The sequence below is a fragment of the Haliaeetus leucocephalus genome, unplaced genomic scaffold (assembly GCF_000737465.1).
Source record: "Haliaeetus leucocephalus isolate CR32 unplaced genomic scaffold, Haliaeetus_leucocephalus-4.0 Scaffold295, whole genome shotgun sequence".
Lineage (NCBI taxonomy): Eukaryota > Metazoa > Chordata > Aves > Accipitriformes > Accipitridae > Haliaeetus > Haliaeetus leucocephalus.
The window spans coordinates 5,442,726-5,466,868 of record NW_010972731.1 but is presented as its reverse complement, the minus strand read 5'-3'; the positions used below and the strand labels follow the sequence as shown (position 1 = coordinate 5,466,868).

The 24,143-nt window shown below is 38.3% G+C and overlaps 1 protein-coding gene across 1 annotated transcript in view; it reads right to left on the bottom strand.

Moving 5' to 3' along the window:
* The window catches only part of SDK1 (sidekick cell adhesion molecule 1), a 410,390-nt gene extending 388,011 nt beyond the window's left edge, over window positions 1-22,379 (bottom strand). The window contains exon 1 of the mRNA XM_010570301.1: window positions 21,850-22,379. Within this exon, the coding sequence (XP_010568603.1) occupies window positions 21,850-22,321 (472 nt within the window). The 5' untranslated portion in view covers window positions 22,322-22,379. The remainder of the gene's footprint in view (window positions 1-21,849) is intronic.
* Between the last annotated feature and the right edge of the window lie 1,764 nt (window positions 22,380-24,143).

The window sequence follows — 24,143 nt, the reverse complement described above, 5'->3', positions numbered from 1 at the left end:
AGCCGCAGCCGCAGCCCGCCTTGCCCTCTGGCGCCCTCTGCTGGCCCTGCCGAGGCTGTCAGGCGGCGGTTTCACACCGCCCACGCCGCCGGCACCCCGCGGGCGCTCTGCGGGCCGGGGCGACGCGGGCCTTCCCCTTGGGGCGCTCGCCACGTTCCACACGCACACCCTTCCGCTTCCCTTCAACTGGGGAAGCTCCAGCACTAGCCGTTCGTTTCCTTCGGGCAATTTCAGAACGGTGTGGTCCCTTTAGCAGAAGGCCGTGGTTGGCGGGGCCCGATCACCCCTCGGGCGGTTTTGGCCTCCCACAAGCGGCAGGTACTGCAACACGGCTCTCCTCCCGAGCTCCAGGCCTGTAGCCATTCCGATATACAGCTTACTAACTCTTCTATAGGAGAGTTGAGAACTGAAGCACAAGATAACGTCACACTTTAAAAGAAGTCACTCTGAGAAGGCTGTATGAGATACCAATATGTAAGGAAACAATTGTCTGCCATTTGTCAGTTCCTGCGCACCTTCCTCCTACTCTGGAGTGCTCTCGAGAATTTAGGATTCCAAACTTCTTACCTTGCGTCTCTGATCTTCCCGCTTCTCCTGAAATGCAGACTCCAGTCCTTCTCCAGCTTTCTATTTAACACACACATACACACACACAAAAAAACCAACCCAAAAACAAACAAAAAAACCTCCACACAAACAAAAACAAACAAACAAAAAAATCCCATCCCATTCTAAAAGACTACACTTCTGCTCTTCTCTTTTCCTCCATTACTTTTTTAAAACCCCACTCTGATACCTTTTTTCCCCTCCTCCAATATAAATGACTCCTCCTGCCTGCAGATAAACGCATCCAAACAGTCTTCTTCCAAATTAAATATCTTTAGCATTTACTTGGGAAAAAAACTAAACCCTACAAGTCAAAGTAACAAACCAATGTAATTTTACTTGAGCCCCACGTAATACTACATTAAACACTGAAATTTCCTACGTTCTCTACATTTCAATATATTTACTTTATAGCTGGCCTGGAAGCATTCCGACAATGCTTAATGCAACTACTGCGAAGCAAGGAGAATGAAGCTAGATTTCAAGCTCTGAAAACTGGAATTTTACATCTGAATTTTACTTTAAGGAATAAGTTATTGGTGTTTCCTCCCCAGCTGAACAGCCCTAAGGTATAATGGGGGGGGATGCCGGGGTGTGTCTGATACCTAGCAAACAAGTTCAGAACTAAAGGATTCTGGTTAGATATCCCTGAAAGATGACTGGCCTAAAACATGAGAATATACTGAGAACACATCAGACTGAAACGGATCAAGTCTGAAAGGAGCATAAAACTTCACCCACCATCTCTGACTGAAGGCTGCAAAAGTGCAAGTGCCTACAGAAAGTTGTTTTTTTATGGCGGTTCTTTGCTGGTGGTGGTGGTTTGGGTTTTTTTTTTTAAATGAAGGTCCTAATGGCCAACTCTTCCCCAGCACTCTTATGACTTTCCAAGTGGTTTCCCAAAGCTTGGCTGAGTAATCTATTGAGGACACAATTTGGATATTTGTTTACAAAAGACAGCTCAGTTCAGTTCTCTTCAAATTTCAATGCAAGAAGCATAGGCTCATCAAAACCATGAAACAGAAAAGGATTATGTATAGCAGGTGTCTGAAATACCATCTACTTTAGCAATCTGGAGTACTGGTAGCAGCAAAAGCAATTAGACTCTGAACTCAAGAAAATTCTGTCTTTACAGCTCGGATAGTTAAATAGTGAACAGATTGACAATGGAATCTCTGGAATCTCCCTTACTGAAGTGCTTAGAAAACAGATTAAATAAATATCTGTCAGGAATTGTGTTGGTATGATTGATCCTGTCATAGCCCAGGAGAATATACTGTTGAACCTTTGAATCCCCTTCCAGCCCTCCTGCTTTTTTCTTCTCTTTGAGTCAGTGAATTGCAGCATTTGCATTATTGTATTTCAGTTAATTTATCTTTTAAAAACACACTCAAAATTAAGCATATTCAATTCAGTCATGAAGCAGCAGATGAGCATAAAAAGCTCACAGCCTTATGGCGCTGGTGGGGAAGAGTTAGACGGGAAGAATGCAATTTCAGCAAGGCAAGGTAGGCGAGATAGGCTGACAGCGAAGGGGCTCAGAAGCAGGTGTGAGGAGATGGAAAGGTGCACTGGTGCCAGGAAACTGCATCTGAGCCGGAGAGCTGTTTGCTGTTCCTGCCACTGATGAAAAAGGGCAAGAATAAGAGAATTGGCTGCCAACGCTAAGAAAGTCTCTTTACCATAGTGCTCATCCCAGAACAGGATACTGAATGTGTAGCAGTGTCAAGCAGCAGCCAGGGCTGGCTGTTCGCAAAGGGAAAGCAAACCAGGAGCCAAGCATGACCCCAGCACAGGGCGTTCCCTCCGCACCCAGGGTGCAGTCCCATAGCACTTGAACACAGCGGGCAGAAAGAGGTGCTGTCAATGTAATCCGTCGGCAGTCCCAGACGAGACAGGAGATAGCGATACACAGGTAGACCAGCCAGAGGCAAAAAGAAATGAGTACAGAGACAGCACTAGGCACAAATTACAAGGCACGTCTGAGGGGCCTATCCAGGAGACAAGCCACCTACCACACAGGCCTGAGATCTATCCAGGAAGCAGAGCAGGAGGCAGGCACACCTACAACAGAGCTCAGGCAAGGACTGGAACACCCACCCAGGCCTGAGCTGAAATGGAGCTCCTGGGCGCGGGGGCAGAGGGTGTGGGTGGAGGGCACTGGCCAGGCTGGTCAGGAAAATTAAGACCTAATGTCCTCAAGGCCCTGACAGGTAGCACACCTCATCTTCATGTACGTTGAGAGAGGCAAAGCTGACAGGTGAACCACAGCCACACCTTAACAGTTTATTACTCTAGATAGCTGCTAATTCTGATTAGCTGAAGCTTGTATCTTACTAAGTGCAGATCACTTTGTGTTAAGATAAAATGAGACTAGAGACATTAGTACAAAAAAGACTCCCTGACTATAGAGCCAAAACATGTGATAAAACTTCAGTGATGCTTCTGCCAGTTTTTGCTTAAATATAAAACTAATGGCCCAAAAGTACAGGAAATTCTACGCACTACTCAAAATCTAAAAAAAAATTCTAGAGCAAAGCCAACCAAGACTAATAGGATGTTTTCCATTTACTAAGACTAATTTACAGAAACTTTTCATTATGGAAGACCTCAAATGATCGGGAGGGTTTTTTATACAAATGATGATCCAACTTCAGTATGATAAAGCATGCTTGACATATCAATAATATCACTTCTCCTGTAGTTGAAGTCAAGCTTTTGCTGAATTTGGCCTATAAACAGAGTATTCATTTCATTAGTTTTAATAAAATTGTACGGAATCATCGTTCAATGATTTGGGGATGGAACTTAGCTAAATGAAAATCATAATCAAACCAACCTTCCAAAACCAAGAATAATGAATTAATTCTTGGAAGTGTTCTTCATTATCAAATTCCAGCAAAGAACCCTTTAACACTAAGAGTCAAGTCAAACTGCCTATAGTCTTTCCCTGGCTTATCAAGTATCTCTCTTGTTGGCAAGATTGAGAAAACATTTGTAAGGAAAGGCAAAAGTATCCATGTAACAATACTTAATTGCTTCTAATTTGAACAGAAAGGACTTAACAAGGAAAGCAACTATTTTTAGCATATTCTAACATTTAAGATCTAACAAATGGGTATATGCCATACCTAACTTTTTGACACCTGCTTTGGGCAGTTCAGTTCACAAATCCAGCTTCCATGTCAGTTAAGAAGAGCTGGACACTTGAAATTCTCAGTAGCTACTATGAACAAGGAGTAGAAAATGTTGGATGTAAGGTTAGCTGGAGCTAAAAGTTAACAAAGGGTAGGTTTGAAAACCTTCTTCTCCAAGACTCAGATTCTTGTCTACAATGCTGAATCATTTGCTTATACATAAAAGCTTGAAAACCCTTCTTGCATCAAAGCTACACAAGTACTAATAATAAATACACAGGCATTGTCCTGTGATCGTCCATACTGACATGCTGTTAGCACAATCCTTGGCATAGTTTTGGTGATACACCAGTTATTAGCCTCCCAAACTGTGCTTGGACTTGCTTTCAGTGTAGTGTGTCTACTACAGGCTATTTCCAACATACATATTAGATGTACCCACCTTGTTTTGATGCAATATATGGTTCTATCATGCCAAATGGCTTCAATGCAGAGAACAGGCCTGGTCCATTTTGTTTAGCAACACAGACGTGCAATTAGATTCTGCAGTTGACTCTCGGCAGAGAAAACTAGCCTTGCTGCTTCTTCCAAAGACCCAGTATCTTTCTCTCCAGGATATGAAATGTGGGTTCAGTCATGTCCCTCAGCACAAGGAGTTCAAATCTGAAATTCTTGTATCCCATTCCCTGTAAAGTGCCTATAACATGAGGCCACAGGACAAGGCTGGAAGTATTTTCCATTATCCAGCTGAAGCTGTCCTTTGTACATACTTCCAAACAGAGAAGAGTCAGTGGTCAAAAAGGAAAGGGCAAAAGCATAAACACACAAACAAGAGGGATCCTGACTCTAGCATACTGAGCAGGAAATTGAGAGGGAGCAGCCTTGAGTTCCTACGCCTGCCCCTAATATTGTTTATAATGTTTTTCCTCTATTTGAAATTGTACATATGATCTGGAGGGTAGGGACAAGATCATGGAACTTCCCACTTTAATCGAGTGTACCTGCATTAAGCTCTGCACTATTACTGCTACATTATTGCAAGTTACCTGAGATAGCTTTTCAATTTAGAAATGTTATCTCTGCACAGCCCTGTAAAAGGGGGAACAGAGGTAGATCAACAGACAGAATACACTAAATTTCAAAAAAGGAAAAAAAAAAAGACGACAGATCTCTTTCCATGTAAACAGCAAAATTAACTTTTTTCCCTGGAGCATTTTTTGTTCATTTAGTTCAAGTTTTTTATTCACTGGCTCTATACTAGTAAAAACCTACAAAATTTGAATTTTGCTTCATTTACTAAGACAATACTGTGCTTACATGTGGCTAAGCCTTGATTGATAGATTAAGGAGAAATTTCAGTCGATCTTTTAAACTTGTTTTGTGATTTTCTTTCTTGACACTACTCCATCCCCCTAAGAAAATAATCTTAATTCCTTCTACAGTAATTATCCTTATATAAAACTATTTAAAATATAAACATATGTTTAACTGAGCTTTGCTCTTTTATTTGCAAGTATTTATCTGCAGTTTTTCCATCAGACCAAATGGGCCCAAAAGAAGTGCTGTCTGAAAAGGAACAAACATACAGTTAACAGAATCTACAAGTCCTCTTCAAACAGCTGTCTACTTAAATACAGATGAATACCCCAGATACTTCTCAAAAGTCTTATAAGTATCATGCCACTGAACATACTAATTTTCCCTGCCAATTGTACATTTTTATGTAACAGTAACTAGGTTGATGTCAAAGAACTGAAACAAAATTATATACCATATGTCATACCAGAAACAGGTTATAAAGATTAGCATATTTATAAGACAAAAAAAATGCATTTTAAGTAATGCAAATATGAAAAAAAAATCTTTTTATTTGTAAAAGCATTTTTTTTCCCAAATCAACTTAAAGTATGCTTTTCTATTTTACTTTTACAAGATCAAAAAAATTAAATTCCATCCTGTAGGAAAAATCTTAGAGAGGGTAACATCTGATATTGTGCAAAATGTCAACAATCAATAATTTATCCTTTCCAACTGCAATGCTAGGGTCTAAACAATAATCCACTTCATCCAAGATAAGACAGAGAAGTCAGTCAATTTGGTAACCGTCATAATGGCCCAAAACATTCCAAGTTGAAAACCATGTAGGGCAAGAACTGAACATATAACTCTAAGTTTCTAACTAAAATCCAGTATTTTTGACATGAGCCTACTTTTGCACATTTCTAATTGAGTATCTTGATTCATTTAGACAAACTTTTTCAATCAGCACTTTTTAAACTTTTTTAAACTCCATTTAAAAATCTGAAAAGTAGTGCTAATTGAAGATGAACAATTAAAAGCATGTGTTTTTAGCAGAAGACCAATATGCAAATTGTTATTAAAAACAAAGCTAATGGATAATTAGCAAGCTATACTTACCTTTATTATGGTCATTAACTCTCAAAGCAGCAATAAAGTCAGAATAATATTTGCCTACCTCCTGGAGACAAAGCTGATGGACTAACATGTACTTCAATGTATTCCACATGTATTTTGTTATGTTGCCTTTGGTGATAATATATAATTTAGCTAAGCCAATTTAACATCAATATCAAAATAGCTTGCCAGAGGAAACTGAAATATATATTTTGCCTAGTAGGAACATATTTTTTTATACAAGAATCCTCACAAAAAATTGTTACAATTCTCTAACAAAATTTTCAAAATGTGAAAAATTACTAAAAGTAACTTTAGATTAATAATTAAAAGTACCAAAAAAATTATAAAACTCCTTTTGATGATGAGGCCAATTTTTCCCATTACTAAGGCATTCATTTTAAGAATCCAAAGCTGTGAGTAGCAGATTTTTATATTATTAACATTGCCATATGAACTAGTCAACATAATAAAGTCTCTAGTAAACTCTGATCAAACCATCTGCAAAGGTTTGGTTCTTCTGTCTTTATAATTTTCTTCACTTAGACTGAGAGTAATTTCGTCTTCATACACACTTTATGATGCACTACTAATAATCTGTAGTAGAATTAATAGGGTAGTTTCCAGGAAGTAAGCAGTACAGCTACAAGAGTATTTTTGTTGCACAGTTCTTTCAACCTACTATTCATAGGTAAGAAACTATTTTAATTTCTCTAAATAGCTGATACGTAATACAGAAATATGCTTATTAAAATCTATTTTTCTTCCCTTAAATGATGTCATATTGTCAAATGGATACAAAAAGTGAATGAATGAATAAGTATTTGCAGTAGCAATGCAATACTGATACTGTGCAAGTGCTTCACCAGCACTTGCTCCGATTATTTTGCCTTGGAAGAGTTTGCATAGGTTAATTGTTGAGAACAATTCTGTGGATGATGCATGAAGAGAAATAGGATCCAAGATGGTGAAACGGCCATCAAGGCACTAAAGACGATAAATGACAAAGGATTTCTCTACCTGTTGTGGTTTAACCCCAGCCAGCAACTAAGGACCACGCAGCCGCTCACTCACTCCCCCCCCCCCCATCCAGTGGGAGGGGGGAGAAAATCAGGAAAAGAAGTAAAACTCCTGGGTTGAGATAAGAACGATTTAATAGAACAGAAAAGAAGAAACTAATAATGATAATGATAACACTAACAAAATGACAACAGTAGTAATAAAAGGATTGAAATGTACAAATGATGCGCAGGGCAATTGCTCACCACCCGCTGATCGACACCCAGCCAGTCCCCGAGCGGTGATTCCCTGCCCCCCCACTTCCCAGTTCCTAAACTAGATGGGACGTCACATGGTATGGAATACACTGTTGGCCAGTTTGGGTCGGGTGCCCTGGCTGGGCATGAGAAGCTGAAAAATCCTTGACTATAGTCTAAACACTACTGAGCAACAACTGAAAACATCAGTGTTATCAACATTCTTCACATACTGAACTCAAAACATAGCATTGTACCAGCTACTAGAAAGACAGTTAACTATATCCCAGCTGAAACCAGGACACTACCACTGTAATCACAGTAATCAAATAAAACTCTTCTACCTATCTCCAGTCTTATAAACAACACAGATCAGAGGGGATCCAGAAGACCATGTTTGGTAAGTAAATATCCTTTTCGAAAAAGTGATGGAATGTGCCATACTTAAGTATCACAACAATAATCCTTGTTTGATGTGCAGAAACTTGTGGCTTACATGCAAATACAAAGGTTCGATGTTCATTTTGATAAACGGGTTAGACTAACTGAAACCCGAGACGCTGAAGGGCGAGAGACTTAACTGCATAGGCTTCAGGATTACAGCAGAGCTCTACCCCTCTGGAGTCCCCAGAGATTGTTGCTCTAAGACAACCTTCTGCTCTAAGAAAACCCTCTGCAAGAGCCAGCATCTTTTAGCTGGTTTTCCTATTGAACTTTTTTTCCCTGTAACTTACAGTTTGAGGTATGTATTCTATTCTCTGCCCAGATGGACAGTGTCAGGAATTTATAGATAAGAACTCAAGAAAGATCCTTCATCTTCCAGTGTGGAAAAAGCCATTTATGCAGTATCTCTGTTGTCTCCCACACAGGACATCCTTTCTGCTAATAAAAGTCCCTGCAGTAGGTATAAAAAAAACCCAACACCACAACAACAACAACAACAACAACAAAAAGGCAGGTGAAAAAAAGGAGCAGGGGTAAGGGAAAGCTCTGGAAATATGGGACGCTGGTTTTTCTAGAAAGGACTGTAATTAGCCTAATAACTGACATGTACACTATATAAGGAAAAAAAAAAAGACCTTTTTGTGCTACGTGACTATGTAATAATGGACTTCATTTTTTTTCCCCACAAATTTAAAAGCACACTTAATAAATGACCAATAGTGATGATAAGACTATCCTTTACCAAGGACTCAAAGAGCAAAGGTTTCAAAGAGCTTGAAACCTGTTGCCTTTAGCTGTTTCTTCAAAGATAGTATGTCTGACAGATCCAAACTCTTTGTTTCTGACAGAACTGCTGCACACACAGTGATATGAAAAAGCACAACTAAATAATTGAATAACCACAAGTATTTTGACTTTAACATGATTACATTTCACAATGCAGATTTATGAGATTCGAGATCTCCATTTAAGATCATGCCATTTCATACAGTTTCTCTCAGTCAATATAGAAGGTACAAAATGAAACTACATTTAGATGCAGTCATAAATACAAATTATGCTTAGAAATCTGAAATTCAGCAAATATATGCATTTAAATCACAAAAATTAATTTTATACCACTCTCCAGTGGTATAAATTACAGCATCACACAAAACACAAGATACTGATATTAATGTCTCTATCTGAAACAAAAAAGAAATATTCCTCCCTGTTGTATGTCATTTGGCCTAAGAACAGCATCTTAAATGTTTATTAAGGTCACAACATTTTAGATAATTACTTCAATATCATTGTTTTCACACAGTTTCAGACAACTAAGAAAGATTATAAAGGAATATTATGTGTTTAACAGCAACAAATATTATCTAAATGTGAAGCTAAAATTCTTAAAATATATTCTGATTTTTCTCTAATATAAAGAAAATGAATAGCCAGAAAATTGGGGGGGGGGGGGGGGGAACTTTGAAAGGTCTATATAAATAAACATGGATTGACTGCACATAGCAGAATGAGTTTTTTAAAACTCAAACACTGTACAAAGTTAAAAGTTTAGACTTAAAATATCAGAAGCATTTTAAAATGGATTTTGATACATTTATGTGACATGAGAACAAATAAACCTTACAAAAGGAAGGAGGAGGCCTCCAAAATGAGTGTTTTAAAAACTGAGATGTTGTTAGATGGCCTTAGATAAGGCTGGGCACTATTCATACTATTTCTGTAGCTTACCTCCATGTTTTTTTTCTTTGCTTTATCACTCCATTGCTTCTGCCAGCAAAATTTAGAGGAGAAGGTGAAGGCAACTGAGTAGGGAAGAAGGAACTAAGAGTGGAAATTATTGCTAGAACAATATTTTCCTTCTTACACTGCACCCTGAGGGTCACAGTTCTGAACACTATAAGGGTGCAATTATTTAACTCAATGCCAAATGACACAAAACATTCTTTCAGATATGTTAAAATAACCTGTTTAAAAAAGAGTTATTAAAAACAGGGCAGAGGCATTAAAATGTAATTTTGGAAAATATAATTATGCAAAGCACTAACATGTCTAATAATTATATGTTAATTTAAAATTTCTTTCTATGTAGATGTAATACTTTGTCTACAAAAACCAGAAAAGTAAAAGAACTTCTGACCAGCATCAGTATAGGACTTCAGAGGGCTTGAACACACTGAAGGCTTCAAAAATCCCCAACATATCAATCACTATGGACAGTTCTTCATATGTACAGTAAATTCTACTTGTCAGCTTACTACATGAGCTCTGAATAGCTATGTCTTGTGTTTTATTTGCCTTTATGCAGCATATGACCAAGCATGCATACACACAGTTTACTCAACATGTAGCCATTTTTCCAGAATTTCAAGGCAGCTGAGACTGTTGGATGTCTGGACAAGTGACTGAGAGCTGCAAATAGGTATGAAATCAACATTTGCCTTTCACACAGTATATAAGATTTGACTGAATTATGAGAAACCTGTATCTGGCAACTCTAGTACTGGTTTGGGGAGCTCTTTCAGTCAAGGCAGTCACATCCTTAGAACAGCACTATATCTGGTCTTGTAATAAACAATAGCAAACATTTTCTTTCTTTCACAAGTTAGATAATAGCCACTGTCTTTGTCACATGTTAATAGTTCCAACAGAACTCTTCTGGTAAACACACAGATATGGATGTTAATTAAATTCAACTCAAGTGTGAGTGACAACTAGATGCATTGCACGTGCCCAACACCAACACTCACTAAGTAGTTATAAAAAATGTGCAATATGCCATAATGTACCAAAGCACCAATACCTAATCACTTCATGCTGCAATGAATTTCAAGTAAACATGAGTAGTTATGCCATTAATTCTAATTAACTGACAGCTAGCAGTTACTCCGCTATAGTGAACATTTGCACAAAAGCTGGTTTATCAGTATTTATAATGTCCAGCGGCTCTACAGAAAGATATTTAGAACACTAAGAATTCTTGTAAGAATTGTTCTTATAAGTAAGAACATTTGTTCATATGCAAGTGTGGAAGTCCAAAAATACTCAGCACTGTATTTTTTATATACAATATGAAAACTTTGACCTCATTTGCATTAAACCATCAGGACAGATATTAAATAATATCACTGATCATTTATTAACCTAATAACTCTTTTTGACCAGACTGCACAAGCACAAACTGACAGTTACTCTTTTCTTTTGTTTGCCAAGTCAGCTAAGTGATCAAGAGGAGCTAAGCTTTTTGTTACTACCCAGCTGCACTAGCACATGATGATTGAAAACTTCCGGGGATGTAACTTTAGGTAAGATCAGAACATACCCTAGCGGAGAGGTTTTTCACAAGCTGAAGAGTTTACACCGGCACTGATGTAACCGAGCCACAGAATAAAATTAGAAGATTAAAAATACTATCTCCTAATTCACCTGCCACCAATTCATACTGATAAATCACTTCCCTTTATTACTGTACTTGCCAACACAGGGGAAAGCTTTTGTATTTTGTCATTTTTAAGTATACAAACATAGCTCCTACTTACTGATCTTTGATTTAATCCTTGATTTATTAACTATCACAATTAAACTAACAATTTAAAGGGCAATGAAAACACAATCCTACTTAGCAAGAGTAGAACCTAGACCAAAGAATATCCTTCCTTCATTGAGCCCACTTGGGACTCAGCCATTTAGGGAAAGCCACCACTGTTTCTGAGGTAATTTTAAAAGCTCTATCTGCCTACAGCTTCCTCTGCTAACAGTTTTTAGTTTCGTTTGCCTGTGTTTTAGTTGTGGTTTAGTTGTGTTTATGTCACTTCTCACTGACTGCCAACTTATAGAGGAAAATGCCTATAGAAAGGAAATACTAAAACAGATGTATTCAGCATAATGTCAAATGTATAAAATAAATCGGAAAAAGTTTTATGTCTCTCTTCAGTCAAAGAGCATTTAGGGTGAAAGTGATACCACATTTGTTGGTGAAAGCTATTTTGCAGGCATCAAGCTTCTATTCTGCATTGTTATAGATTAAAAGTATCCATCTCTGCCCATGAGATAAGGATGGTCCATTTGCAGAGCCACCTTACATTTTCTCACTGGCTGCTCCACTAATTTTTTTTTTACTGGAGCTCAACAATTTGAAAATGTCAAAAAATTAAGTTTTAGATCTTACCTGGATTTCTGTAACAGAATTAATAAGATTTGTACTCTTCAAATTTTAACAGGCACAACAGTTAACATTGCAGATTTTTATTGAAACCAGTATGCCATAAATATGTCTGTTCAGGTTTTGGGTAGCAGAAGACATAGCTATACCCAGTATACAAAAGCTGAAAACTATATTCATGAGAAATGTGAATGGGATTGACATGGCATCATTTTAATTATGATACACTTACATAGCGAATGTAACATTGAATTACCAGCACTGAAAACTTTTGAGTTTGACATGACTGTCATTAACTCAGAATTCTCAACTGAAGATTCAGAAAAATATGCATAAATATTTGACCCATTAAATGCTAATAATAAATCATATATAATGAAAATAATTAAATCTGAGGAAGATTGCTATCAACACTAGTATAGAAGAACTTGAGGAAAGATGTTAGGTACTACATAAATGACTTCAAATTTTCAAAATGCACAGGTATGAAATCTACCTTGCTCTGTTACTCATTGATACTTCAAACTTGTGGATAAATGGGAGATTTCTCCTCAGAGTCACCTGAAATTTTTCTGCTGATGACTTCATTAAACAATAGCATCACCAGCCTATTTTGTTAATTGAAGTAAGGTAGAATCAATTAACCTATTCTCCCATTTCCATGAACAGAAACATTCAAAAGTGAAATTTTTGCCTTGTTGTATGGATAATGAGCACTAGCATGATCAGGCTCTGTGAATAGGAAACACCTTTTCTCAGTCTACAAATTTCAAGAAGTTACTATCTAAAATATGTATTATTTTCAAGAGGAAAAAAAACCCACAGACATCTCAGTAGTTCTTAAAAGCTAAGAATCTTGCATGCCAGTTCCAAGAGAAAAGATAGCACAGAACTTAAAAAAAAAAAAGTTTAAGATAACTAGAATATTATTTTCTTTTTAAAATATGTGATTTTTAAAATTATGGCTGCACATGCCAATGCAGGAAATGAATTTAACAATGATCCACATATTTTTCTCTATTTAAGACATGTCCGATGTTACTCGAGATAAAGAAGCAACTAGTTATGTTTATTAAAAAAAAATTCTAAAGGGAAATGGAAAATTAGTTGATAGCATTTACCTTAAAATATGGTGTTTGAAGTGGCATGTATTAAAATGGTTTTAAAAAGTTACTCCCTCTTCAAAAACAAATCTAACTTCTTCATGGCAATAAAAATAGCAAAAGGAGAAACACAGGAGTTACTATTCTTGATCTCTTGCCTCTTATGTAACATTTTTGAAAAACAATGCCTGGGATAATCTACCGTTAAACAATCTTTCCGATTATCTGTTGTGAACAAGGTCTTCCAGCACAATAAAAGCCCTGCTTCAGATAATACAAGTGTCCTAGAAAAGCTATTCTGTGTCCAGTTAGAGGATAACTAAGGAATCTGTTCTACATTTCACATATAGAATCAGTGGTTTTAAACTATCACCTCAGTCTTTTCTTAACAGTAGGCATTATTTGTATTACAATAGCATGTAGGAGCAATAATCAGAGACCAGAAGCACATTGTCGTAGAGGCTCTATCAACCTGGGACAAAAAGATAAAGCAAATAGAGGACAACACTGAGACACACAGATGGGCATACATGCGAACAATGAGACAGTCTTCATCATGGGACAACAGCATTTCCAGTGCATTTTCAGGTAGGCTACTGTAAAAGGTTTTTTTATGCATCATAGGGAAAAAAAAAAAAAAAGACTTCTTGAAGACTTTAAAGGACGTATTTGTTCACAAAGAGTTTCTCCTAAACAATAGGGACAGCAGGGAAGAAAGCACAAGGGTGCGATTTTGCAAATGTTACTTTAGCATGATAGGTTAGAATCTGAGTTTATTCAACTTCTTGATAGTGAAGGAAAGAAAAGAGTTCCAAACAGTCTGCAAGAAAAGTTAGTTGTACCTCTACATGCACAGATTCAAGAGGACTTAAAATTATGCTAATCAGTACACACATTTAGAAATACTGACAGAAAATTACCCTTACCTCCTCCCACCCACTTCAACACTACAGCAGTGTGTCACTTGCCATGTGTCATGTTATGATAAATGTATTATTTTTGAATTACAAGTATGGCATAGCACCATATATTTCTTTCCCAATCACCACGTACCATTTAGTTATTTCAGAAGTATTTAGTCATGAATGTCCTTTGCACTTCTAGACAGATAAGAAATAAGAAACAAGGAACACTCCCCAATGTGCAAGATAGTAATGACACAAAAATTAGATGAGCAAACAGTGCCAGTATAACAAAATGCATTTTTTCTAAATGTCTGAACATTTGAAATATTTGCATTATAGTTCCATTGTTTTCTTAGTATCTTCCCTTAAAAGGTAGCACTGCTACTGAGTAAATGTCCTATGAACTCAATGCCAAAAACACCTATCAAAGCCACAACATTCTCAGCTAATAAATATAGAAAGTTAGACAAATATGAATCTGAGGATGAAAGTAGTGTCTACCAGATCTTCTGATTTTTTGTGTAATAATGAGTTACAAACTTCAATTTCAGCCTGGAATCAATGTGGGACTATTTTGGCAACATGTACTGGAGCTATGTATCATTATTCTCTACTTTCTGGTCCAAAAGGGCTATACCCAACAAATTATTTTTTAGATAACTTGTTAGACCTAGGAGTTTATTAGAAAAATATATGGCTTATGTCTTGAAAGACCATAAAGTGGTTTAAAGAGACCTAAGGGACAATGATTTATCTACCAGAATCAACCTTCTCTTCAGGCTGCAGCAATAGAGCATAGAAATGTGAAAAACAGGATTAAAGATTCAAGTTATCTGCTTAAAAACCGCAAATGCATTATCACTTACCAAAAATGACACTTCAAAAGTTATCTAGATGGTGTGACATAAGATTGTACAATCCACTTCCACATTTTGCATAAAGTGGTGTTAAAGACTTCCTTTTATGAGAGTTGTTGGAACTCATACCACCATTTTTACCTGCTGAATCTGCCTATTAGATACAAATGTTAAGAAGTCATACCTGTGGAATTTGCAACTTAAATTACAGTTTTTTTTTTTTTTTTTTTTTTTAAGAAAAAAAATATTATTCCCATTATCAGTCTTGAGAATTGAGATATATGGGGATTAAGGGGAATATTCATATTACCTAACTTTAGCACTTACCTTACAAGCTTAGGTTAGGAAGACTTTAGGAAGACTCCATCTAACAGAGGGTAAACTCACTGAAAGGGTCTTTCAGAGAAAAAATCCAAAGTTAAGTCTTCTAAACCACTCCTTTATAAAGGCACTAACCTTTCTATTTTCTACCCAGGAACAGCAGCCTCCACGTGTTTGTAAGAAGTTAGGCAGTGTACATTCCCTTGTGTTTTGTCTGAGTCTGAAAACTCCTTAAGAATTTAAACTGATCTTAGTGATGGCTGCCAGGGTCATGCCCTCTGGCCATGCATTCCCATCACCTCTTTTACTTTGTCCCTGATGCTTGTGTGACCCCAGTTTGAGCTAGTTCAGGGAGCTGAACAGCTGAAAATTAACTTTAAAAACACTTCCCTTAAAAGGCCTAGATCTACATTTTCAATATTAGTGAGGGTGTCATTTGTCTTACACCTCAGGGGAATTTCACAGATAAAACATATGATTAGCAACAGACTAGTATATATTCTAGTAACAGATTTATTATTTTTCTTAGCAAGGGCAGAACAAAAAATAACCCTTAGTAAACCAAAAACACTAATGCTCAAGATACAGTATACAAATACCATGTGTGTCTAGAAGCTAACTAATTAAGTTAGTATGCACATTAAAATAAAAGGTTTTTCCCTTCTAAGCCATGTAACCCCTTAAGCTCAGACCTGCAAGTGCTACATGAACTAATTCCTGCAGAACCTATTGGAAGTTCCAGGGCCGTGACATTTCAACAACCATGTGCATAAAGGAATAGGGAAGTTTTACTTACATGAAAAAAAAATTCATCGCATCTATTTAACACCTATTTATAACCAATAAACTGAGAAAACAATACACTTCCCATAAGAAAACATGCCAACTACTAAACACCTCCAATTTAATAAATTTAACTAGGCTACATGTGAGTCCACTTATCAGAAGAATCCTAGGGAATGGAAATTATGAAATTGTCTGAAATAGTCTGTAACAAGACCAACATCAGCACAGACAAAAATAACTCCAGAAACCCCAATTTCTTCAGGAACAGACCTTTCATGGAGTTATATTTTTGTTCTGCATGAGCTATATGGGTGGTGCAGGGTCATCTTTGAGGCACATGGAGCGAAGAGTCTTTATTCACTAGAAAATACTCACTCATTAGTCAGAAATAGAAACCAAGTCTCACCAATCACCTGCTTTCCAGCTGTAATAACTGTAAGTAGTCTAATCCAATGCCACACTATAGCTGCTAACAGTTCTTCCTTTAGTCCACACAAAAGTTGTCTTGTGCTGAATTTAAAAGATTTGAAGTAAATGAAAGATATAGCCAAGCACTGACAAGAAAACAAAATACTGAAAAACTGATCAATGAGCAGTATTCGGTCTTATTTCTGACTAATGTAGAGAGTAAAATAATATGTGTCAATTTAAATTTAATCATAATGCAGATGCATAAAGAATTCAGATTAAAGATGCACAAGCTACCTTAGTTCTGGCATTTTCTAATCTGTGCACAAATCTTACAAAAATTATTCTAGTTTATATATTACAACTTCAAGAAAACACAATTTTGAAAAGACCAACAAATCATCAATTTGTTCATTGAAAACTATTTAAATACATATTGTGTAGGTACATATGCAGAGGGAGAAAGAAAGGTCTATTTCTGCAATGAACTCAGTCAGCATGAACAAGATTTTGCTCCATGAGGAATCTAATTGCCTCTAGTCTGCCCACAGATACATTACAGCAAAAAGGTTCAAGTGAACCAAGTAACTAGTCCATTCAGAAAGCGATGCTCAGGTAAAACTGTATACAAAGTTGCTAAATGCATTAACATCTTTTATTTTAATCAAGAGTGTGTTCAAGACTTGTACCTATGTGCTGGTAAGAACAATAAAACACCACCACCACCAAATCCCTCTGAGACATACAAAAGCCCAAGCCCTTCACTTAACAGCTTCCTAATAATTCACTTTAAGATTGTTTATTAAAATTTCTGTGGTTTGTTTAATCAGTCAGACAATCTTTAAAATATTAGCCAATATTTGTCTTTGTTATTCAAAATATATGACTATGCACAGAGATGACAGAACCTTCCAGAACAACCTTTCAAGGACTATAAGCCATGGACACGGATTCCCTTCCGTTCTTCTGAACTGATGTGAAAGTCACACAGCATAACTGCCACAACCTCTCTCCCCGTACCTAGGTCATTCCTGGTCTAAGCATCTTCTGGTAGTGCATGAAAACAACATTGATAAACACCTATTACATACGGTCTTTCTTCACCTCTAATATTACTGCAATCTCAAGAAACTATCGGAAACTCTGTACTTAAGATGTTAATAGATAGATATACATATCTCTTTGAACTTGCTTTGAGAAGTCTTGAGAAGTCATTTTTCAGCAAAACATAAGCATATAAACCAAACCTAGATTTACCACAGTAGAAAGAGTTGGAAGTCACATGATAGGGCCACAGAAAAAGCCAACTGTCTCCACCCCATTTCTATTTAGAGTAGGCTTGTATCTACCCCTCCAAATCAATTTTTTGTTATAATTATATACACAAAGAATTCACCTGTTTAAAAACCAACACATACTTAAGATGTTCATCTAAAGAAAGGGAACACAAGAGGTAAATCAGATACAAATTTATGAGTTTCCAATAAACAGTAACAGAATCTTTTGGAATTAGAAATGCATCATTCTACATTTAATTCAGAATGCTTTTCACTCTCCAGTAAGTATTGCCCTCACATTTAACCGTCTCTTTGTCCTTCCAACAACTAAATACTCTATACAAGTTGCTTATCATGTCTGCATCTAATGCAATTTGAAATTTGCTTGAAAATGCTTCCTACACTTAGCATATTTGTAAGTTACACCAGATCAAATATTTGAATTAAAAAAGTTGGGCCCCAGAAATATTTTCTTCTATCTTCCATGTCACGGCTTCTGTCAAAGCGTAATAGATATCAATATCACCTTAAATGCACATTCAGGTACATGTAGAATTCTGAATTACAGATTTGATCAAGTAGCATAAAAAGACTACACTTCCATTGCTGTAAAACTAAGAAAAATCAGACAAGCTTCTCTTTCTTAATATTTAAAGATACCTATCTCCTGTAGGAGAAGCTTAAAGCTTTGCACTGCTTTTATTTATTTTAAAATCATTCTGAACAACAGCCATCAATCCGAAGAAGTATATTTTCAAAGTATTGTTTCACTCTTCAACAAAAGTAAGACATTGGGAAGGTACTGAAATCCATTAAGATGCATGTGGAGTAGCCTCTAGCAACTTCCAGCCTATTTAAATAAGCAGAATTTTTCTATTTCCATACAAATATTCTGGTATTTTAGTAAACATTTTGTACCTCAGTAGACAACAGTGTTTGTTAATCTCTCACCTAACTAATAAATTCCAATCCTGCAACCAGCCCTATGTATTCAACAGGACAATGCCCAGGCATGCTAGACCACTGAGCTAGAGGTCACTGCAGGATAACGTTCTTCTCAGTAGTTACTGTGTCGAAGTGATTCACTTCTACCATCACCTTGCAAATTCTAATTTGATAATTATAGCGATTATCAATTAGCATCTCATCACTATTTGATGACACACAATGACTTGAGGCTAACTAGCACCTAATACTCAAATTTAACAAAAATGCCATGAAAAGAGGCATCATGGCAGAGGCTAGCAGGCATGAAGAACGGAGTAAACAAAGAAATGTGCAACAGTTTTCAGACTCTTACAGGTTAATTTTTCTGACAAGCTTCCCATTCACAGATGGGCCAATGTAGCAAGCCGGGTGAGACACACACATAGTCTGAATGGCATTTATGCAGATCTGCAGCCATTACAGAAGCTGGAGTACCACTCTAGGCTACATTCATAGGACAGGCCACAATCTTTGTCATCTCTGTTTCTTCCACCCAGAAAAACCATTCCCATAACGAGAAGGTCTGCACTAACAATACTAAGGTTCAAAGAAAATAGTTGATTATTCAGTACAATAAACCACTGTATGTTTCATAAGAATTAAATTCACTTTGAAAAGGAAAAAGAAATCAAATAAATTGTTATATCTAATTACGTACCACAACTACCAGAAGACAGAAAAGCTAAGTACAAAATGAATTTACAAGTTTTTTTATCTACAGTCCGCCTCTAGTTCTGCTTTTACATGGATGATCATTCAAGTCTAGAGAATACTCAACCAACCTGTTGGCAGTTGAAAACCTTTTCTTCCATTCACCTTACAGTATAAAATACTTTATCTCAACGACTTTATCTAATCTGTTTCCTATGAACTAAGAACCTGCATTTCTGGATGCCTGAAATATTTCTTCAATGCTGAAATAGTTATTATAGAAACATTAGCTGGTTATAGCATAGTATTATGATTCATTCAAAATAGCCATGGCCCATATATTTAGGATGTTCATTTTTTTATCACATAAAAAGACTGGAGTCATGTAATTCTCTCATGCATATGACCACATCATTCCATTAAAAACTTTCTGTGGGCTGTAGCAGAATTTCCATTTTCATCAAGGACTTTTATAAAAAACTGTCATCTTCTCTCTAAGGTAAATTTTTGCATAGAAATTATGAATGTATTAGAATCCATTAGAATTCAGAGTGCAAAAGAATCGTAAGTTATAAATGAATACAAATTTTGTGAAAACCTAATAGAAGCACTCTGCATTAAGACCTCCATGCTGGTTTATGTATTGAAGAATTTTTAGACGACTAACTGTAATTTGCGTTTTCTGCATTATATAAAAATAAAAACGTATTTTGTCTCTGCATTATATAATTGTTTTATGTTTCATTGCTTAATGTCTTCTAAACTCTATGCCTTTATCTGCACCAATATTTCTCAGAAATAATGTATCTTATTCTCTTCGCTTCCCCTCCCCCTCTTAAATACTCATGGGTAAAACTAACTTGGTGTTAGGACTTTAGGATAGTTTGTAAACACTACATAACCCCCTGCGATATATATTACCTAAAACTGATACTACTGCAAATGCTTAGCAGTCTGAAATATGCTATTGAAAAAAATTTCTATACTATGTGGTAAACAAAAGTTTCCATTCACTTTTTATGGCTAGTTTACTACTAAACCACAGAAAGCTGTTTTACATGGCATCTAAATTGATTCCTGAATCACTGGCACTTAAAACTGCCTTATATGAAAAATTTTTGCGTTTTTAATCTAGACAGCAAAAATCATCAGCATTTGTCTTCCAAAATGAAGCATCATGTTGGCATCTATCAACAACAACTACCAAAAGAAAAAAAGTTATGGGAATTCTAATTGGCAGAGGGAATTATTTCAGGTATGTCTTGTTTCAGAATAACAATACCCTGTTAGGGCTTGCAGGCCTCAGCATAAGTAGTTTGGGAATAGCAATGACAGCATAAACAAAGCACTGAAAAAGGTTTATGAGGGTGGAGTCCATTATTAAACACCTGATTAAAACTCTTCTGTATCCTGCGGCTCCAAACTTTCTGAGGATACAGTAGTAAACCCTGAGCTGACAAACTACAGCAGACTTGGCTTATAACCCCTCTGCCTCAACACACAAGCCCATCCAGTTATTAAAACTGAAGGCACCGTTGTTCCCTGTGAAATACTTGAAAACAAAGAACTAAAACACAAAGACCATTCCCCTTCATGGAGTATTAACTTCCGCTTTTAATAACTAACTCATCGTCCCACACGATACAGTTCTGCATTGTCCAACACATACCACTTCAGCCAGACAATGCACACAGCAATAAAACTCAATCCAGCAAAGAAAGTGAAAGCTGCGTTTGTTCAGCCTGTTATTTGGCGCAGCCAACTGTAATGCTTCTGCCTGCCATTTATTGTTTACTCTGTCAAAGGATTATTAAGAATTAAGCTACATTTGGCAATTTTTTGAGACGGGAATTTACATGCAAAGTGACTGACACTTGATATTTAAAGTCTATTGGTCGACTCTGACCCTTCGTTTACAAGTGACTCATTTGACTGCAAGGATCTCTGATGTGGAAATGCTCAGATACGAATCAATTGCAGTTTTTGTCTCAGCTAAATGTTACTTGGCAATCCAAAAGAAATGAACAATGCTCGAACGGAGGTTCACACAGAATAGTACTCATATGTTTAAAGAATTCCATTTACATGCCTGATTTAGTTCTAGTCGGCGGATTTATGACTCCCCTTCTCCTAATAACTTATCTCAGTGCACAGTGTTTTTAAACACACACACAAGCAGCAGTTAACTCTTCTGCTGCCTAAAAGAACGGAAATGTACAGACATATTTAAGTAAATAAAAAAAGCAGGTGGGGTCCCCATAGGGCTTTTGATTCTCTGTGGGAGGTTGGGATAGGGGAAGGATAGGACGAGAAAGGGAGAGAAACATTAGGTAGAGTTTGCAAATCCCTGTTCCATAAAGAAACGATTGTGTTTAAGAAACGACCATTCCTACACGAAATCAGCTCAGTGCGAATTCTGCAGTTTACCTCTAGTAAGGGTAAAGTAAAAGGGTTTCTCTGTACCCGAGCGAGATTCCCTTCCTCTTAGAAGGCAGATGCAGCATTTCTATAAACAAAAATGTCTCTAGCCCTACCTTGTGCCAGTGCTTGCAACATGTGGAGCTGAAGCAACAGAAACGCCCACCATCCCCGACAGAAGATGAAACAGAAGTTTAACTTTATCATCATTCCGCTTCGCCTGCTATTCCTTCGGGCAATAATTTCGCGATCCACCCTTCTTTCAACCGTTATTGCCTCACTGATCCCCATCCGATCCGACTGCCTGCCACTCCTGACAGCGCTTTGGTCATTGCTCATTCCGCACCCCGAGGCCGGGCTCTCTGTGGTGGGTTGGGAACATCGCCCGCTGCCTTTGCCCAGGAGTTTGGGGGGGACTGAAGCCCCCACTTCACAGGAACGGCGGACTCTTTGATTTGTGCTCACTTTGCATGCAACCCGAAAGCAGCCCTCCGCGTGCCTCCCGGTATGATAATCGCCACCTAAGTCAATGTTTCTTGTGGAGGTATTGATTGCACCAAAACAACCAGTCAGAAATGTGAAACACATGTTTCTCTGCACTGTCACATCCAATGCCTTCAACAGAGAGGGAGTAAGTTTATTGGCGTCAGTATTTCAGTAAATCCGGATCCTTCAGCACATCACTAACAGAAACAGAGAAAGACTGATCCATCTCAGCCACCAGCAGACAACCCAAGACAATCCAAAGAGTACCTTTCATACCGCAACGATGATGGAAACTGTTACCCCTGTGATTTTTGTGAAGCGTGGTGAGTTTTCCAGCATGTGTCCCATTCTGCTGTAAAAACCTTGCGATGGAAGTGTTAAATTCTCGTAGAAGGGGAAAAAAAAAAAGCATCAAGGAAAAAAAACCTAATTGAAAGTATCTCGCTATTCCTTGCGCTAAGGATTTATTTCAGACAATTTCAAGATTAGCCATGCAGACAGGGTAGTCTCCAGATATCCCCGCAAAGCTCTGCATAGTTTATATTAATCCGATTTTCTTTTGGATACAAATCTCTACCGTCAATAGAAGGGTTTGAAGGGTCCTCGAGCAGGTAAATTGAGCAGCTCTGGCTGTGATTCCAGCTCGCTGTGCAGTCAGCCAGCCACAGGCCAGCGGCAGTGTCACTTGAACTCTCACGTTCAGCCGGAGGTAGGGAAAACCTCAGTTGATCATATCTCCCTCCTCCTCGAAGACTGGTGCTGGTCTCTTTCTTGCAGGGAGACCACGACAAAAATCACCTCTAACACGTAAAGCGCTTTTCTTCTGGCTGGCTACGGACGCAGCAACGAAACAAACCCTCAGCTGGTTAGTGTCCGGAGCGGGGGGAGGGAAAACCTCCCGAAACAAGCAGCAACAAGGTGAAATCCTTCCAGCTTTGCTTAGATGGACTCCTGCTTTCCTTGTTTATGCAGCCCAGGGATCCTGGTTCTTCCTCTGAGCCTCTCTCCCTTACAGAAGCTGTAAACACAAGAGGCAAAGCGCTATCACAACAGCAGCAGCGGCGGCAATAAAACCGTACCGAAAAAAAAAACAAACCCCAAAACCCACCCACCAAACAAAAAAGCGCTGAAGGTTTTACATTTAAACAATGCATCGGGTGTTGTTTCAGTCCCGCCTTCCGTAAAGGGAAAAGTTTCGGGGGGGATTCCCTCCCCCCCCCTCATTAAAAAGAAAGAATACGAGTAGTTATAAAAGAAGTACACCCAGGATAAATGCAAGTTAAAAACAAAGCACCTAGGCGCGAAGTTGATCAAACAAAAATCCTCTCAGCCCCCCCATCCCCCCCTCCCCGAAAGACAGCCTGAACTTTTCTCGCCTCCTTCAGCACCAGCGCGGTTTTAACCCTCCCCTGGCAGCAGGCTCGCACTTCACCCGCCATCCCTCCCGGGCTCCTACCTCGCCGTCTCCGCCCCGCGTCCTCGCTCCCCTCTCACCTCCCTCAAAACCGGCAGACACACTCCCCGCCCCGGCCGCTGCGCCTGCTGGCTCACCTCCCGTCTCCCCTCACGCTTTTCCACAGCCCGCGGGGCTCCCCCCCACACACACACACCCCGCGCCTCGTCCCACCTTCCCCTGACCTACACCTCAACGGGGCTGTGTCTGGGGGCGGGTGGGGGGAACGAACATCCTCTCACAGAGCTGAGGAGGAAAGCTGCTGGATGGGGAGGGGGGGTTATGTGTGTGGAACTGTGAGGAACGGGCTGCAGGGCGGCATTTCCACACAGGTTTGCCCGCCGGCTCTCCACAGACGCCGGAGGAGGAGGCCCCCCCCTCCCCGCGCGCACGCACACACACACACACTACCCTGCCGCCAGCGCGGGACCTGCCCGCAACCGCCTCAAACGCTGTTCGCCCTAACGCTCC